At 39.6% G+C, this 19420-nt stretch overlaps 1 protein-coding gene across 3 annotated transcripts; it reads left to right on the forward strand.

Annotated features, from left to right (window-relative positions):
• Positions 1-274: 274 nt before the first annotated feature.
• On the forward strand, positions 275-7962 carry zgc:136971 (S9 family peptidase). 3 transcript variants are annotated; one of them, XM_055048628.1, is made up of 22 exons: positions 275-645; positions 1297-1432; positions 2266-2341; positions 2428-2503; positions 2580-2692; positions 2767-2901; positions 3004-3095; positions 3702-3739; positions 3825-3946; positions 4026-4086; positions 4213-4307; positions 4422-4473; positions 4801-4821; positions 5103-5206; positions 5297-5429; positions 5850-5933; positions 6023-6103; positions 6432-6520; positions 6669-6862; positions 7075-7177; positions 7508-7614; positions 7691-7962. In XM_055048628.1, the coding sequence occupies exons 1-22, from the start codon at positions 528-530 to the stop codon at positions 7830-7832; spliced, it is 2172 nt and encodes a 723-aa protein (XP_054904603.1). In that variant the 5' UTR covers positions 275-527; the 3' UTR covers positions 7833-7962. The 3 variants fall into 3 exon arrangements, with proteins under 3 accessions (XP_054904603.1, XP_054904602.1, XP_054904604.1); XM_055048627.1 differs by having other exon boundaries at positions 4422-4821; XM_055048629.1 differs by lacking the exon at positions 4801-4821.
• Positions 7963-19420: the final 11458 nt, after the last annotated feature.

Here is a 19420-nt window from a genome sequence, read left to right on the forward strand (position 1 = left end):
TTTTTATTTGATGTTCATAGAGTCCATGCAGACCACATGGAAAAATTGAAGCTGGGGACTTAAAACAAATGTTTTATTGCAATAGCATAAAATAAGATTAACACAAATGTACTCAACAGAGAAAGCCCAACACGTTTTCTGGGAAAAGTACACATTTCCCACTACCATTTTGGCAGTGGCTCATGTTTATATTTAACACAAACAAAATGCTTCTATTTTTGCAGTTGTTTCTGCTGCCTCCTCGTGGTCACGTTCAGCACTACACCCACTTTGAACTGAGCAAGGTGGTATAGTCCCAACATGGAGGCGCCGAGCAGGTAGAGCAAAAATCATTCGGGTTTGGAGTTGAAGCGGCTTCCTGAAATGCAGTCCAGTCATTGACCAGGCGACGCGCTTCACTCTCGGCCTGCAATAGAGGCATTTGGCTGCTGAGGAGAAACACTTTCATGCAACGACGGTGCCATTATCAGGCTCGTTAGCTGAGCCTGGTGGTTCATAGTGAGCCGCGCGTGTTGCCGCAGACGCGGATGGACTCCGACCAAATCACGGGGCTGTACGGAAAGGTCAGCGGCCTGGCTGCTCCCGTTTCAGCTCGTGTGAGCCTGGAGCAGCAGCCGGAAGTCCGGATCTACACCGTGACAGCAGGTGAGCTATCTGCAGCTAGCAGCCTCTGATGGTGAGCATCACTTGGTTGTTAAAGTCAGCTGCATCAGTAAATAAGTAATAATAACTGTAGTAAAATTATTATTAAACTCGTCATGTTTATTAAATTTGTTTAAAAAATAATGCTGACGATAAAATAAACTGATTATATTTTCAAACACTTTATTGGAAGCTTTTGGCAAAATTTGTATTAATAATCACTTGAAATCCAAACTTACCACAGTAAAACGGAAATGTAACAGATTTTTCTAAATGAAAAATGATCACCCCATAAATCTAATGACTTCTTGGGACATGCTTAGTGACAACCATAAACTGTGATAACTGGCACATTGCTGTGGAGGAATATTTGTACACGTGAACCTGTTTAAGGTCTCATTTTAATACGATACAAGTCCATACTTTGACTAGGACATTTCTATTTTGTTGAGCTATTTCCCAGATCTCCACATTGTAGAGTGTTTGCAGATCTGCCCCCCATCGCTTGAGGACATTAACGATACTGAAACTATCACATTTCTGCAAACAATTACAGACATGAAATAAAGCCTTTGTGCAACGTAAAATTTATATGATCCTTTTGCCAGAGGCCCCGTTTAATAAATCCCAACTTTTTACTGTGTACACATGCAGAGTGGATCCAGACTGACCTGGTCCGAAATGCCAGACTTCGCTTCTCACAACAGTGGACTCTGATCGCTGACAGCAACAACCACAAAAGCATCAGGACCGTCCTCCCACCTGGGCCATGTTCACCGCTGTCTGGAGAGTGAGTGGTGCTTGCTTTAATGTATCTGTTTTATCCTCTATTATATTTACAGCTGCTATTAAGCCTTGACCATAAAACCTGTACAAATGTTTCATCTGCTGTAAGAAAACTCATGGTCTTGTGGACCATGAGTCTGTTGAATAAAGTATATCAAAAATACTTCCTGAAGTGAATGATTGTAGCTTTATAAAACCTTCAGTGAAATAAAGTGCAGCAGTCAGGCAGAGCAGACTGCTGTTAAGATTCACTGCAGAAATGTTTCCTCCCTCTAGCTCAACTGGAATTGAACCATGCCTTAACGTAAAAGAGCTCTACATATTGAGGTTTGCTAAGCAAGAATAAATGTCTATATTTCTAAAGTGATGTAAACCTACAGGCTGTACAGTTTGTTGTAATCGGCACAAATAACGATTCAACAATTCACCAGTTCTTACAGAATAGAAGGTATATTCTCTTATGAAAAGTGAAAGACGATGGAACAATGTTTGTGTTCAAGCTGTGCACATGGAAATAGTTACTGTGAAAAGCTGCCGGCACCTTAAAGCTCTCATTCAGCTGTGCCTCCTGATAGAGCAGTGTGAAGTTCTTATCCACAAATGATTAAAATATAAAAATGTGTTTTGTTTTTTTGAATGATGAAAAACATAGTCCTTCGTGTTGTGGAAAAAATAGATAATGGTCACCCGTCAATTAATCGTTAGTCACCTGTGACTGATACGCTCTGTCAACTTTAGGATAATAATCTTTGATAAAATTAATCAGATTTCCAGGTCTGTTTTTCTTCAGATGACATTGGTGGCTATTTTGCAGAAGTATTCATTTCTGTTCTTCAGGTTATTGAGTGAATTGTCGCCAATTCGTGGCCTGAGGGCTGTTGTCAGAGAGACGGGCAGCCAGCAGCTCCTAGAGGTAAGAACGATGGATCGAAATCGTCCCCAGGAAGACAAACGCTTTGACGTCTCAATAAGCTGCTGCTTGTGCTTGTTCCTGTTCAGATCTGGGACCGTCACGGCCTCAGGAAAAGCCTCAACCTGTCTGCCCTGAACATCCACGGCAGAGTGTACGACGACAGTAAGAGATCGGACTGAGCATCGTCTGTGACTGTGGTACTTTGCCGCGCCCCTCATGTCTCACTGTGTGCGTCCAGCTCAGTTCGGCTGCCTGTCCTGGTCGGAGTGTGAGAGCAAGCTGCTGTTCGTAGCCGAGCGTAGCGGGAGCTCGACGGCAGAAACACGTTCTGGAGAATCCGCGAGCAGAAAGGTTAACAAACATCGCCACGGAAACACACCCCGATATCGAGTTCGCTGTACGAAGACGTCTTTGTGTCCACACAGGACAGGAGCATGTACCGTGAGGACTGGGGCGAGGCTCTGACCAGTAAGAGTGTCCCAGTGCTCTGTGTGGTGGATTTGCATCATGGTGAGGTCGATGTACTGCAGAGCGTCCCGCAGGACGTCTCACCTGGACAGGTGAGGAGAGACGCCAACCTCACTTCTTTCTCACTGATGTTTTTAATCACAGCAGAAACTTTATTTTATCATGGCTGATCAGTATATGAATGTTTTCCTCAGGCTCTGTGGGCTCCCGGCGGCCAGGCTGTGTTTTTTGTCGGCTGGTACCATGAACCTTTCAGACTTGGACTGAAGTTCTGCTCCAACCGCAGGTCTCAGACTTTATCACACACACCTAGACTGAAGCAGGATGACAAAAAAAGTAACTTATCGCTTTAACCCAACTTATATCTCGACCTTCTAAGTATTTAATGTGTGAACATGTATAAATGATCAAACTACAGGCTGGAGGAAGATTAGGGACTTCTCAAAGTAGTAGTAAAATGTCCAAAACACTTCTTAAGATATTTATATTGGACATCAACAGCAATGAGAAAAAGAAAAACCCTTAAAAAGCCTCTACTGTTTAGAAATACATCTGCACTATCCCTCGTTTCAGAATGTTTCTTTGCTGTTGATATGGAAACTTTTTTCACTCTACCAAGTATTTACCAGGAGGATTCACGGTCTGCTTTATCCTAAAAGCCTGGCAAAAGTGTTTACTTCCTGATTGAAATCGGTTCTAATATTTTCTTGCCTTCACTCTCAGTCATAGCTTAATAAATTCAGTAAATTAAAAAAAATCCCAGGATTATTAATTTCTCTCTTATTTTTTTTCAACAATTTTTTAAAACCTTTTCAGAAATGTATTTAAAACATGATGTAGAGAAATTGGGGTTTACCTTCTCTGTTCCTGTTTTGCCTTCCTTGTGTTTCAGGTCGGCTTTATTCAGACTCAGCCTGGATGGACACTGTGGTGAGACCTTTACCTCCGTCTCTATTAACGCATTTGTCTCTGATCGTCTGACCTCTGATCTACACCGCCCTCTCTCCTGTCCCAGAGTGTTTATCAGGGGACAACCTCTCCGTGTCCTGTCCCAGGCTGAGTCCAGATGGATCCACGTTGATCTACCTGCAGGGTAGTGTGTTTGGGCCCCACAACCAGTGCCTAAGTGTGCAGCAGGTGTGGCGTATGTTTGAGTTGTTTTGTACGTCTGCGTGTGTTTTCTGTTCATTAACAGTTGATTATTAAACCTGCACAGTTGGACCTGAAGAGTGGGAAGACTTCGACCATACTTGGTGTGGTCAGCAGACCTCAGACTGGTGGGTTAAAGGTCAATCAGGCCACCCAATGAAGACTCACTCAGTGCAACATGCTGGTCTAAACTCTTGAAGCTTTAATAAATAAACATCTAGATTATTAATCTTACTAATTTTCGATGGTTCCAGGTGATTTTGCAGGTGTGTATGAAGCGCTGCCGTCCCGCTGCTGGTCTGTGGACGGTCAGAAAGTCGTGTTCAGCAGCGCCGTTAGAAACCAGAAGGTAACACTCACAGCTGTCTGCAAACAACAAGCAGATATTCATGCCATACTTTCAAAATAAAGCGAGTTGTGTTTGATTTTGAGTCATTAGTAATTAAACTGTCTCTCCTGTCAGGATGTCTTCATGGTGGACAGAGGAACAAAGAAAGTCTCTTCCCTCTCTGATAGTAAGAGTCCGTCCTCTCCTCCGCCTCCTCCCACCCTCTCCTCTTTTCTGTCCTCATCTCCGTCTTTCATTTTTCCTCCTCCTCCCTCCCAGCCTCCAACTCCTCTCCTTCCCCCCCCTCCGTCCCCTTATTGGTCTTTGTATTCACCTCCGCCACCACCTCCTCCACCGGCTGTCCCTCTCTCCCCTCCTCCTCTTCCTCTTCTGTCTCCTCTTCTTCCACCTCCTCCTTCTCCTTTTGCCCAAAATTCGGCTCCTCCTCTTCCTGCTGACTCTTACTTTCCAAATACTCCTCCTCCTCCTCCTTCCTCATCTCATCTTCACCAAGACCACCAGAGACAGGTGGAAGGTATGACATTTAAAAATAAAAGCCCGGGGTTGTGAGCTCTTTAAATGAAAGAACAATTTTAACAATGCAGTTGTTATATATGCATTATGAACTCATACATCTTTTAAAAGTATTCAAACCTTTCCACGTTTTGTCACATTACAACTGCTAATGTCAAGTGTGTTTTATTGAGCTTTAATGGGAAAAAGCAAAAAAAAAAATACTTGCACACAATTGTGAAGCAGAAGGATTTAATACCTGGGTTTGACATTTTGTTTGTCTTTGCTGCATTTCGGCTGCAGACCTCTCTGATCTTTCTAAGGTTTATGGAAGCTGGAAGCTACTGACAGTCCAAAGAGACCTGATGGTCGTCTGCTGCTCCAGCCCCAACTCGCCTCCCACCCTGGTCAGACACACTACACACACACACCGATACCAGCCTACATCATGTAATGGGTTTTAGAGCTCACGTAATGTGTTGCTTTGGTATGTGCAGAGGGTGGGATTCCTCCCATCAGCAGGCGAAACTGTAATCTGGAGAACTCTGCAGCAGCCCGTCACGACGTTTGATTACCTCTGGACGGTCCTAGATGTCACACCTACATCAGATGAGGACAACGGACGTTACCGTGAGCTTTTAGCTTCTGTCTCAGAAGATTTCTTTGGTGTATAACATGATAAACGTGTGATGTAATCTGTCAAACCTGGATGGACAGATCACCTGTCTCAGGACCAGAAGTCGCGTTAACGGAATGTTTTCCGTATTTGGGAAAATTTGAAGCCCGTCGGTCATTTGACTGGCCACGACTTCTGCTCAGGACATACAAGCACGACATGGTGATATTTTAACAAATATGTAAAAAAATAGATTTAAAAAAAATAAATGTTAGTACACATTTAAGAGCTAGAACATTTATATGAACAATAAAATAACAAAAAAACATTTGAGATTTTTCTATTTGTTTTAGAATCAAAAAACTTTCAAGAAAATTTTCGGATTAAATAAGTTTTTTTTCTCCATTCTTCTTCATTACCTGTTTTCCAAACAGCTGGTTTAGATTTCGGGGCCATCTTGGTCAAACCGTCCCGTCTCTTCTGTGAAACCGGAACACCTGTGGTTGTCTTCATCCATGGTCTGGACCTCTCTTTGGCTTTGCATGGGATATGTTCACATAACAAAACGGCACATATGAACACCCAGAATAATGCCTTGCTCGTTTAGGTGGCCCTCACTCCCAGTTCCCTGCAGAGTGGAACAGCACCACCGCTGGACTGGTTGAACTGGGCTTTGCCGTGCTTATGGGTGAGATATTTTGTTTCCTTGCTTGCCTGCAGAAATTCTTCCAAAAACACACAGATGGTGACTTTTATAATCTTACAGATGTGTTTGAGGAAAACACCTGGAAAGATCCCATGTGTGTAAAGTTGCTGTGTGTAATATATGGCAATGTCGGCCTGGATTCTTTCCCTGCGCTTTAAAAGTTTACTTTAAATATCTGTTTATTACATTATACATTATATGCCGCTGATCATAATCATAACCAGATTTTGTTATTTTTTGGGGTTCCCAGGATTTGATCCCTCTGTAATTCAGCCGACGTCATTCTGCCTTTCATTCTGTCTCCATCCAGTGAACTATCGGGGATCCACAGGGTTCGGACAAGATAGCATTTTATCCCTCATAGGTCAGATCGGGAGTCAGGATGTAAAAGATGTTCAGGTATCAACTTTCCTTGTCTGTCTCTTGAAATAAACCTATGATGAGCGATGTGTTGATGTTGTAGCAGATGAGTGTTTGTCATAACACACAGATCCTTCACCTTTAACACCGTGAAATTGATCTTGTCTGTGTTCACCCTGTGATACAGCGGGCTGTTATGACTGCGCTCCAGAGTGACAAAACCCTCGATCCCAAACGTTTGGCAGTGATTGGTGGTTCCCATGGTGGTTTTCTGTCCTGTCATTTGATTGGTCAGTACCCAGACTTCTACAGAGCGTGTGCAGCCAGGAATCCGGTCATTAACGCCGCTACGCTGCTGGGAACCAGTGACATAGTGGACTGGTGAGAAAAACTGTACATAATATTCTTTTTCTGGGGGGGAAGGGGAATTTTTTTTTGGATGAGCACATAAAAACACAAATTAAGTGAAAGCAAAATAAAACATTGCGTAAGTTTGTTCTCTCCAAAAGTTCAATGGGTTGGGATACTTTCACATAAGATTGTAATAGTCACTTTATGACATGAGTTTTATTTTTCTATCTTCCTGCTTACAGGAGATACACAAGCGCAGGCTTTCAGTTCTCATATGACAACATCCCTACTGCTGAAACCCTGGCTGCAATGTTACTGAAGTCTCCCATCACACATGCAGCACAGGTAAGACTCATATAAACACACACTTTATTATATCACAGCATTGAAGAAATGGATAAACAACCTTAATTAGACTAGAAGTTAATTTCTATTTTCAACTATGTTTCAGTAGCAATTCTTAACAAGATTTATTGAGTGTTTTAAAGCTCCCTGTATTACCAAAAATGCCCTCTACGGGGTGCTAAACTCTAACATAAAAATGTTTCGAGTTTTAGAGATGCTATAAATCGTTACTTTCATCAACAGAGACATTTTATAGTTACTTCTAGTTAAGGGAAGAAAGAGTTTACATGACCTTTATCAAGTCAATGTCATTGTGTTTAATGTGTGCAGATCAAAGCTCCAGTGCTACTGATGTTGGGTGGGAAGGACAGACGGGTTTCTCCTCATCAGGGTCTGGAGCTCTACAAAGTCCTGAAGAGCAGAGGTTCACCTGTCAGGTACAAGTGAGCAACATAAAAACCTAAATTGGTGGCCCAGACCTTTGGACTTCTGCCGTTTCATTTCTCTCTCCAGGTTGTTGTGGTTTCCAGACGACGGACACTCTCTGTCCAGGGTGGACACTCAGGTCGACTGTTTCCTCAACATCGTGCTGTGGCTGAACCAACACCTCTGCGCAAATCCTTCCAAACAAACCCCTGTGACGAGGCGGCTGTGATTCTGCTGACTGCTTCTGAATTTCTGACACCCTTCATTTGTAATAAAACAGAAACTCTTCTTTACAAATTTTATCCTAATTTTATGAAAGTGTGTTTGAAAGAAAATCATGCAATAAACACTGGTCATGATCTGCAGATTGGATTATTTTGTTTCAGCTTGGTTGAGTATAAAGCTGAACTGTAGCTCCTATGGTTGCCCTAACCCTAATTTCTGGTAGAGATGTTTTTAATACTAATGGCTGACATCAACGTGCATTATTTTTTAAGAATGAACAAAAAGATCTGATTTGATGTAATTAAAATATATTTACATCTTCCTGTTATCTAAATCATTCTACAAATATTTGGGCAAGTGAGATGTACAAAAACAGAGTTTAGTTCCAAACCATAGATGGATTTTAAGGTGAATAGTTTTTATCCTGTGGTGAGTTGAGGCAACATCTGTTTGAATTTGAGTCATTTTTAAATAAATTACATTTTCTTCTTTGTCTTTCTGCTATCTCTTAGTCACATTCAAAGCTCAATGGACTCAGGGTTATAATCTGGTGGAGCTGAATGGAGGGAAAAAATATCTGTTTCACAATACCTGTAACGTTTCCTGTCTTAAGACTTTGGTCAGGATTACATTATAAATATAACAGAAAAATACTACCTTATGTTTTGCAATATTTTCTTATACCTGATTAAGCTTTGTTTTACATATATAAATTATTGTCTTCTTTTTGTCCTTAAAGTACTTAAATTTCCACTTGACTTTATATTTTGGTGCATCTGGTAGTTGGAGTTTTAGCCCCACATCTATCAACTGCTCAGAAATATTTATGAAGTCCCACCACTCTTAACATAGTGCTAAGGATTAAGAATGCATCTCAAATAAAGCAAACTATATTAGTGATTGTAAAACTTTTTCAAACTCTGGTTAAAACAGCATCGTGAAGGTAATTCAGAAAGTCGTGCAGCGGATGGCAGTCTACTTATTTAGTAAAAGATGATGCCTGGTGGAACCTGCAGGTTTATCATGTATTTTTAAAGCTCTGAAAAACAATAATGACGTAATTAAATAAAAATAAAAGCTGCATTACCTTTTTAAACTGAAGCAGTTCTACTTGTGCTCAAAACAAAGTAAAGATGAAAGAGACTTAGGATGCCAGGAGATACTCGACATCAGAGGCTTAGTAACCACAGAGACGGGTTGCATGGATCTAGACCACCTGTAATGTAATATCCTTTTAATGAATCTCTTAACCAGCTTTCTCAGGGGACTGGCTGAGCATGTAGAACTTTACTGCTGACCTTCAAGTCAAGAGATTGAAACAGGATCCAAGAAAGCAATCTACTTGAAAGTGAAGCCATAACAACCCAGACTATGCAGTCTAGTTCATTTTCATATAGCCTCAGTTCACTGAAACATCATTTCAAGAAAAGTTGCATAAAAATAATCCAATTCAAGTGAAGTAACCTACAGTCAATCGCAATTATTGTGATTCAAGAGAAACCGCTCTCTATTTATTTATTTTTTTAATTAATAACCAAATAGTCAAGATGTCTGTATAAAAAATAATTAATTTATACAACATGAATAAACAATAAAGGATGTAGCAAAGGCATCAGAGACACAAGAATAGTTTCCATAAACCGTTTTTTATTTACCTCAAAAGATCAGAGTATAAAAAAGCACTCAAGAACGGTCACTGTCTTCTGTTACAATGGAGTTTAATTTACTCTTGTGATAAAGATAGCAATGGCAGTAAAACTATTTCTAGTTCACATGAATGTCCTGGACTTTTTTAAAACATTTGCACATCTGACACATACATGTGGTTTTGTAGGTCACTGAGACTATTTTATAGATTATGAGGTCCTTGAATTAAGACTATTCCATCCTACACTTAGGAATTCAATCTTGTTTAAAATGAGTTTGCATTTTGACATCACTTTTACACCTGATATATTTTATTTTCAGCCTAAATGACAAAAGACAGACGTGTCCAAAGTTAACCAAGCCTTTCACCCAATAAAATGAGGATGAAACGAGGACTATAGACATTGTTCAAAAATATAAATCAATATAAATCTGTGCATTCGCTTCAAATAAATAACATTTTATGACTGACTATGAATAGTTAAACCATCTAACGCAGCGCTTTGTCCCAACACTGGCATACTCTTGCCAAGGGCGATAAAGCCCTTGGCCAAGCCTGCAGTCAGTTTCCGCAAATGTAGTTTTTTATTGCTTTATTGCCTGGGTAGTCAATGGAGAGTGAGCACCTGCCTTTAATGTTCTATTTTAGGGAAACAATAAATCACATGTTTGGTGTAGCACTTTGTATGGCCTTGTTGCTGAAAATGTGCTATGTAAATAAAACTGCCTTCACCTTTACCACAGAAGTAGAGGAATATGTGATATAACTTGTGATAAACACACAACAGTGTTAATCCCACTGTTGTGATTTCATTGCAAATGTGATTAATTAACTCATGGCAGTTTTGTAATGACATTACCACCACTTTACCGTCTAAAGGATTTTATGCTGCATTAATCATCAGCGATCCTCAATAAACAAGTCCAGTATGTTTACAAGGATAGAGAGCCTGAACGCATGGTACTTAAAGTGTCCACTAATATTTATTGCAGGTGAAGTAATTCTTTGATGCTGACATTTCTTTTGACCATGAGCAGTGAGACCATTTTCATTTCCCACACCAATGGGTCCCCGTGACATGATACCGTTGTTAAATGGTATCATGTAAATAAAGCGTCACTCTTACCCATAGTGACGAAAGAACTGATGCACTGACTTGGTTCATATCTTCTGTTATCCAGAAGATATCAGCCAGACACGGTGACGGCATTGATTGTCTTCACCAACACCCAGATCTGCAGCCTTGACCGCAGCTGTTGTCTGATGAAGTCACTGTGATGTGGGCGCTGGGTGAGGTCACTGGAGTGGGAGATGGATGGATGAATGGAGGGCAGAGTGGAAGTGATGATGAGGAAGTGACATATGAGGGGGGGGGGAAAAAGTGATAGATAGATGAGCGGGTGTTGGAGACGGAGAGCGAGCCATATAATAGGACAGGCTCATGGCGTCCCTCTGTGGTATTCTGACATGTGGGATGGTGCAAAGAGACAAAGTATTGTTAAAAAGCCAGAGGAAGGGGGGAAGATTCTTGCTCAAAGCTTGGTGCATGTAGGAGGTATGGAGACAAAGGAGGAAAGAGTGAAAGAGTTGTTTTCTGAGGCTGCTGGACAAAGAGTCCTTTGGTTGTCAGTGTTTTCTGGTACTTTCCCTTTTTAATCGCCCATAGAGAAAAAAAAAGTTTAGCACAGATAGACTGGAAAGACTCAGCAAAAATAACACTTGGGGCTGAGCTCAGTCCCTTTAGATTAAACTTTCCTTAAAAGAACATACAGAGATCTTATCTTACCATGCAACTGCTGACCAGCTTTTTGTATTTTTCCTCTGGTGTTTTGTTGATTCATCTTTTGCTGATCAACTCTTTAAAGTTGAAAGGCCTCCTTAGCATCACCCTAATCTCAAGACGCCTCTCTAGATTCAAGACAGGAATCCAGATGGGCTACTTCAAAATGCTATTTCTCCCCATAAGAGGGAACCTGTTGGTAAACCTGTCAATAACTTTGAGATTAAGTTTATGCTGAAGCCATGAATCTTAGCTGGTTCCTAACTGTTGTTGCAATGGTTGTGGGATTCTAACAACCAGATTGTTGCTCTGAAGAAGCACAAGAAGTCAGTGACAACTGAGACATCATTCTTGTGCAAGTGGAAACCCTGCCTGCATTGTTGCACTGCAGCCATCATCAAAACGTCAGTAGTCGAAATTCACTCTTGAATTATTTCATGGTGGACCGGCAGCTGCTGTGGATCAGCTCCCTTGAAGTAAAGAAATGGGTTGGGCGCCAGAGCTAATGCCAGCAGGCTTTCAGCTCAGCACGACAGGAAACAGTTGAGGGAAGCAACAAGCCTGGTTTTGTCTAAAGTCAGAAATATCTGATTACCAACACTAAACATGTCATATTACATGCCACAGTACGTCTTGCTCCTTTAATCCGTTAAAGGTAACATCCGATAGTTTAGACCTTGAATGGAAATATGAGGCTGTTCTATTCAAGTGCTTTTGAAATGGGTCTTAGTCCGATGAATAAAGAATTGTTTAGGATGTTTTGAATTCTGGCTTTACATTACTGCATGCTGTCTTTCCATAGAAAAGCAGTCCAACCCTGAAAGGTTGACTGAAAACGTATGTGCGGCACTGCTAAAGGCCAAGAAAACATTAGATCAGAATGACATTCACGTCTTTTAAGTTTTGGCACTTCAATAGTTTATCTTAAACTTAATTTCCGGTTGGCTAATGTGAAAGTCGAATTTACAAGATGAGTAGATCTAATTCCCAACAGCAAAGATTCAACATCTGCATCGCCTTAAACTAATGCTGAGAAATCCTGGTTGTGTGCCGATACTGTACACCTTTCTCAAAAAGCCTCTGTGACCGTAGAGTAGATATCTTTTTGAGAGTTTGACTTCACACGATTCAGTAAAAGGATGCTTCAGTCTCTTATGCCTATTTTCCATTCAATAAACTCCCTTCCTGCCTTTAATCCCATCGTCTTTGTCCTCTGGCGTCCACCATGAACAGCCATTTGTAGGTCTGTGTACAGTGTTCATTCAAAAGCCTATTAAAGCTGGCCTTCACTGAAAGGAATCTCCTTTTTGATTCATTATTTAGCTGTTGAGGGTTGTTTGAAGAGAACAGGTCGCAGTTTGTAAAGGAGTGATTTAGTATTACGCCACTGCCACTTTGTTCTCTTTTGTCTTTTATCTCATTATTTTCTCTGTTTTTTCCTCAGCTGTCCTTTTTTATTTTACTAAATGTTTCCTTCCAATAACAAGAGCAGGTTTGTGAATATGGTCGCATTGTGTTTCTTAAAAGGTGGATCTGGTTTTGGTTTGGTCCCTTTAAAGGTTGGAAAGATTTAAGACGGTGACAATTTACAAATCCTTCCTTTTTTCACCTCTGTCTCTTTTCTACACTTGCAAAACCAAATCCGATACTTTAAAAGTCACAGCATAAAACCATATAATTTTTTTCCCCAACCAATCAGTCAATATTTGTTCATTTTATTCTGGTTGTCTGGCTTTTTACATCACCATGTATCTTCCATGTGTGCAGTTTTCCAAATGTGGCAACACATTTGTTTTTTTTCAACATCCTGTGTCCTGCTTTCATCAGGATCTTTACTGATTATCTGATCTGACTTCATATCTGATGTTAACTGCCAAAAATGTCTCATTTCTAGGTCTTACGTCTTGCAAATGATTATCTTCTGCTTTAAATGATTTTCCCCTGTTTCACTGGAAACAAAATTCTTAACTTTACCTTAGAAGCAGATGAGAAAAGTAGTGGAATGATATTTTTTTCCATCACAGATTCTTTGAAGCAGCTAGTACTGTCACAAACTATATGTTAGTTTACTGGTATCTGTTTATCTCCCATAGATAAACCACTAGAACAGTCACTACCACCATTACCACTGGATTTTTTTTCTGGTACACTGGGACCAATCCCCCTCTTTTTTTTTTTGTCTATGCTCCGTCTTCTCAAACCTCTAGTTGGTCGCAGCAGTTTTCCTTTCAACCACATGCATGCACAGTATGAGGGATTGCTACGAAGTTAATGACTCAACTGTCCACTGTTGCTGCACGCTCAGTGGTGAACAGCAATCTTCAAGCCTGACCACAGATTGACAATCGGATTGACGTCTGAGTTTTGACTAGATCATTCCAACACATTTGCACATTTCTCCTTCAACCTTTGGAGTGTTAATTTAGTGGTATGCTTCAGTTCACTGGCCTATTGGAGGGGGAACCTCCACCCCAGTCTCAACTCACTGACAGACTGAAACAAGTTTTGCTCAAGAATAAAACAGCATCCATCATCTCCTCAACTCGGACTAGTTTAGCTGTTTCCCAAGATGCTGCCACCACCATGTTTCACGGTGGGGATGGTGTACTTGGGGTGGTGAGATGTGTTGATTTTGTGGCACAGAGGTTACCTTCATGGCCGAAAAGTTATATTTTGGTCTTGACTGGTGAAATCGCCTTCCTCCATCCTTTTGGACAGGCTCCCATTTTTTTCTGACCACTGTGGCTACTTTTGCAAGGCACTGTATACATAACGTCGACGTGGGGCTTAAATTGTGAAATATGAGGAAAATGTAGCACTCTACCCCCAAAAAGAACTTGACAGTGTGCCTTACATGTCACATGCAATTACATTTTCAATGTAAACTTTCTTTAGTGTTCCAGCTCAATAGTTTCTGAAGTTTGCCTCTTGCTCTTGGGAGATGTAGGGGAGGGACTGGTGACTGTGCAGGGTGTACTCTACCTCTTGTCCAATAACTGTTGGACATAGGCACCAGCCCCCCTGCAACCCTGCAAGGAAAAGCAGGTTTAGATGATGGACGGATGAAAGGCAAGGCATCCTCACCAGTTCATTACAGCTCCAACACAGAGTCAAACAACAATATACCCACACATGAGTAAATAAGTTGCCAAATAGCATACAATAGTTTTGGAGCAGGGGAAGAAACTGCTCCAAAAGTCCACACACTAGAAGAACATGCAAACTTCAGAGACAATCCAGTAAAAATTGTCTTTCATCCCTAAATTTCAAATATAAATTGACATTGTTTTTGTTTTCCCATCTCTTAACATGTAAATAAAGCGTCAGTCACCCTTACCCATACATGATGCACAAAAGGATTCTGTTTCCTGCACCATCCAGGATCATGGGAATATTCCCCCTCTGCTCCACTTTAACAGTAGGAGCTGTCTGAACTCTATCACAAACGACCCTCATTCATCTGCCCTCATCCAAATATTTGGCTTGCCTCCATCTTCCTTTTGTCTCATTTTACTATCTCTCGATCCCCATGCTGTGTCCTAAGCTACTTCTTGTATCAGTGCCATGCAAGATAATAGCAGGCTGAGGGGAGGAGATTTCAGCTCCTATCTCGAAAACAACTTGCACTAAAGAACGGAAGAGGCAGCAAGCCCCTTGTTCTGTTAAAACAATAAAAATATTCAGCTGTTCTGATGCAAGATCCTGATCAGGAGAGATTATAATTCAACGACTCCTGATCCTGAATCTAAGCCATTAATACTACTTCAATCCCTTACATTTCCTTTGGTGGAGTTTGGAAACTATGCCCAAAATCTTCTTTTATGTCAGATCAGACTTAAAAAAAAAGAGAGATACGGACACTTGAATTATCAATGTATTCCCAAACCCCTTTGGTGAATGTGTGAAATGCACATTCATGTTTTAAAATGCTTTTGTGCTCTTTAGATCTCAGTTTCATGTAAACCATTCTGCTGGCTTGTTGTGGAGCAAATTTAGAGGACACCTTGTGGTGCTTGCATTTAATAATGAATGACAATCAATCTATAAAATCTACTTATTCTTTACAAGCTGAGACACTATTATTGTTTTCTACACAATAAAACCGTAATCAGGACGGATTTTAATTAAATATTAAAATATTTTTGTTGTTATTGTGCAGTTTTTTTTTGTCCACGTCAGCATTTTGTGTTTTTGTCAGAGTGTGTGCCTATCTGTCTATATATGCAGAGTGTGTGTTTTTGCATGAATAATCTATGCAGTGGGGCATTTAGTAATGCGTGTTATGCATAATTCATCGATAGGAAATGAGATGGACCTTCATTAGTCAAGTTTAAAGCTGCTGTGAATGCCACCTGTTATTACACTGCTCAGTGAGTCGCACACAGGAACCTGAGTGTTAGACGGTGTTTAGAGTTTCCCAGTGCGCTGCTATGCCACTAGAAATGATTTTTTTCTGCCGTTTGCTAAATTGGATAGCGATATTAAGTAAAATATTTAATAATTATTTATTTTATATGTTTGTTTTTGGACACATTTTACACTTTTTTGGTTTGTGGCACTGGCACCAGTCAACTTGTATTTTTGTACCGCAAATATTTCCTATAATGTGCCAGACCTGTTTGATCCTAAGAATGTACCTGTTTTAACATTTCTCCACTGTAGGTAATGTTTTTAAGTAACAGGCAATGTGTTTGCCTCTACCAGACAAAGTACTTTCATTGTGAACTAACAGTTTCCTATCTCTCAAACTAGACCCTTCTAATTCCTCGGCCACACAGATGTAAATTGACAAACTAATGCAGAGGAAGAAGGAAACTTATATCAAAGTTGCCTTTGGGTCATGACTCTCATCATCATCATAAGTGACTTTTGAAATATAGATAAATTAAGTTAAGAGGAAGTTCCACCATTACAGGTGGTTAAGGGACATGACCTTACAGATAAAAAGATCAGACTCTCATCCTTCTTGCTTCACACTCGGCTCTGTCACTCTAATGTATGTAGGATGGTCATAATTGGACCATACCAACAAAAAATAATCTTGTAATTTGTAAATAACCTAATATTTTAGTGAAAAACAAAATTGGTAACACTTCCACAGAAGTTCAACAAATCTTACAAATTTACTTCTGTGTATGTTTTGCATATTTGTTTTTTTTACTGTGACCTTCTGACTCATGCAGCACATATCATTTGGTCATCTTTTCTTTATTTTCAACATGGAAATATGTGGATGTGCTTCTCTTCTTAAATGTCCACTACTTGGTCTGCCAAGGTTTCTTTCTGCTACCAATTAATGAAGTTGGCGACACTTTATTTGTAAGTGTTTGCTTCTGCTAACTACAGAGTGCAGAGAATGGGGGGAAAGCAGTGTGTTAAAAATATGTTTCCGTCTTAAGCACTTTCATATATGCATGTGCATTAATTTTGGCTTGCAAGAGTATCAAGAAGACGGGTGTGGGTAAGCTGGTTTTGGCTGCAATATCTTAGCAAGTCCAGGGTGCGTTTCAGGGGCTGAAGGTATATAAGGACTAACTTAATGCATCATTCATAAATGAAGGATTAGCCCTAGCTTCTCATACTCAAAGATAAACAGGCAGAAATCGAATACCCTGAAATTAAATTCACCCCCAGTCTTACACATACCATCATAAGTCCACTGAATGTGAGCTTTGTTTCTTCTCCAGGTCTATTTAACCTTCAATATAAATTGCACTTGTGCAAAAAGAGGGTACATTTGGTCCAAGGACCAGCTTTATACTATGTGTGTGTGTCTTTGTTTCTGTTGCCTGTTAGTTTTTGAAACATTGAATTTCTTTTTGCTAATAGACTAATTGGCCTTACAAAGTCCAAAACCAAGCATTACTGTGGCAGACCCCATTTTTATGGTTTGTGGGATGGGATAAGAATGTATGAGTAATCGTTAAGGTTTGTTGTAAGTATTAGGTTAGCCACAGATTGAGTTATTAATATTAATGGAAGTCAACACAAAGTCCTAATATGGTTAGAAATGTAAACTTGTGCATGTGCAATTACCCTTCATGCATGTTAAGATTCAGCAGGCTCCCAGTGTGCAGCAGCGTCCGATGTAATGTACTGCTTTAGTTAAAAAGAGCTGCGTGGATGTGCATGTTGTCTAAATGTCCCACCTCATGTTTATTCATCAACTGCTCAGACTTCCCTGCAGTACTAAGTTAACTCTGTGCACTTTGATCTACAGATCACTCAAACTGCTGAGCCAGGGAAAAAATGAAGAAACTCTCACAAACACGCTGCAGAGTGCAGACTCTGAACTTGCACCACTTCTTGACACACATTAACATTCATATCCACATACAGATTCACTATTCCAAGTTGGTCAGAGTAGTTTTCAGATTAGAAATGTTAAACAAACCAGAGATTGTGATTCACATTTCCTTTAAGTAACTTTACTTTAGATTTCAAGTGTTGCATTGTGTCATTTGAGTTTGAACTTTCTTTTGGTTGCATTTGCATCATTTCTTTGTGTTTTGTCATAGTCTCATCAGTTCTCTATACTGGTATAGATGCATCGCTGCATACAGAGGGTCTAAACCCTCGGCTATTTAGAAACTATTGCTTGCTTAGTTTCGAAATAGAAACTAAGCAACGATTGAGTATTTACTCAATCATTAATACTTAGCCGTGACAAGCCAGTACAATGCTATGAGGCTTACCAGAAATTGCCAGTGCTGTTCTTTTTAAACATTATATTTAAAAGTAAAAAACAAAACATCAAACTAGATTCACGAATATAATAATTTTCTTTCAAAACCCTTTAGGAGGGAGGACTTTCAAGAACTCACAATATTTTCATCTCAACTGGCTTGCAAGCGGATAGGTTCGGTCATAATTAATAATTGACTATGACAACAATTCATACACATGATTACATGTTCATGATACTCATTCAGAAGAATGAGTATCATGAACTGTTGCCAGCTCATTTTCTTATGACTCACCGTATGATGGTGAATCTTGGATTTAAAGAGGCAAACAGATTGACTCAGATTTGAAAAGTTTGATCCTCCCAACTGTCCTATAATAATAATATAACACAGTATAATAATATAATATTATGACATAATAACAACCACAATGAAGTGGCTCTAGGACACCAATTTATGTGTAGGTAAGATTTAAATGTACAGCTTTTGGATCGTGTCTTTAATAACAGGTCATTGCAAGAATATTGTTTTTAATATTAGTTATCTTGCATAAATAAATAAATAGGTGAGTCCTCAGGTCGAATTAGTCATGCAGACACTTAGGAGTCATTATGAATATAAATGATTTCTGTTTGCCAAACGCCCTTCAGGTGTGTTCGTAATAGTGCACAAGTTGTACTTTCCTGTGGCACCAGTAACATTTATTCTTAAATGGTTTCTTGTTTTTCACATGTGGAAATATTACTATGTTTTTGGTATTTTGTGCTTGCACAACATATTACTATTTTACAGGTATCCACCTCTGATAACTATCCGTGTGAGTGTATTAGCTGAAGGTTTCAATGGAGATGAACACATCTTTATATGTAGCGATTATGGACTCACGCCAGCTGGCAGAAGAAACTATAAAATCAGCAATTTGATCTAAGATTCATCTTGGGATTCATTGAAGCTGTCTATAATGCTTATCAGTGATAAAACATTCTTTCATCTTACATATAATAAAAGATGGAATTAGTTGCTCTTGCTATTTTTAAGTTTACTAAGTGTCATCTCCCATAAAATCTATGATTATGTGAACATAATGAGGTAGAAAGAGGAGTAGCTTCAACAGTACCGAGAAAAACTATTTGCACTTCACATATTTCTTTTGTTTTTGCTTTTTTTTTCATACTTGAATGGTTGTGTTCTTCAAACAAATGTTAATATTAGACAAATATTACCCGAATAATACAAAAATCTGTTTTCAAATGATTTGGTTTACTAAATGGGACAAAAAAATACCCATACCAAGAGCTGGTAGTGTCACTTTTTGGAAACAATTGCCTTTTACACTTTTGGTAACTGGCAAAAGTATTTTACATATAGGTGAAAAACATCTGACGCACTTTTATGTGCAGAATTGTCTTCATTAAGCTACGTTGGAAAGTTTGAGGCATGAATAAAATCAGGTGTGATAGTATCTCATCTGTCACACG

Source organism: Poeciliopsis prolifica, unplaced genomic scaffold (genome assembly GCF_027474105.1).
Source record: "Poeciliopsis prolifica strain line A6 unplaced genomic scaffold, Auburn_PproV2 SCAFFOLD027, whole genome shotgun sequence".
NCBI lineage: Eukaryota > Metazoa > Chordata > Actinopteri > Cyprinodontiformes > Poeciliidae > Poeciliopsis > Poeciliopsis prolifica.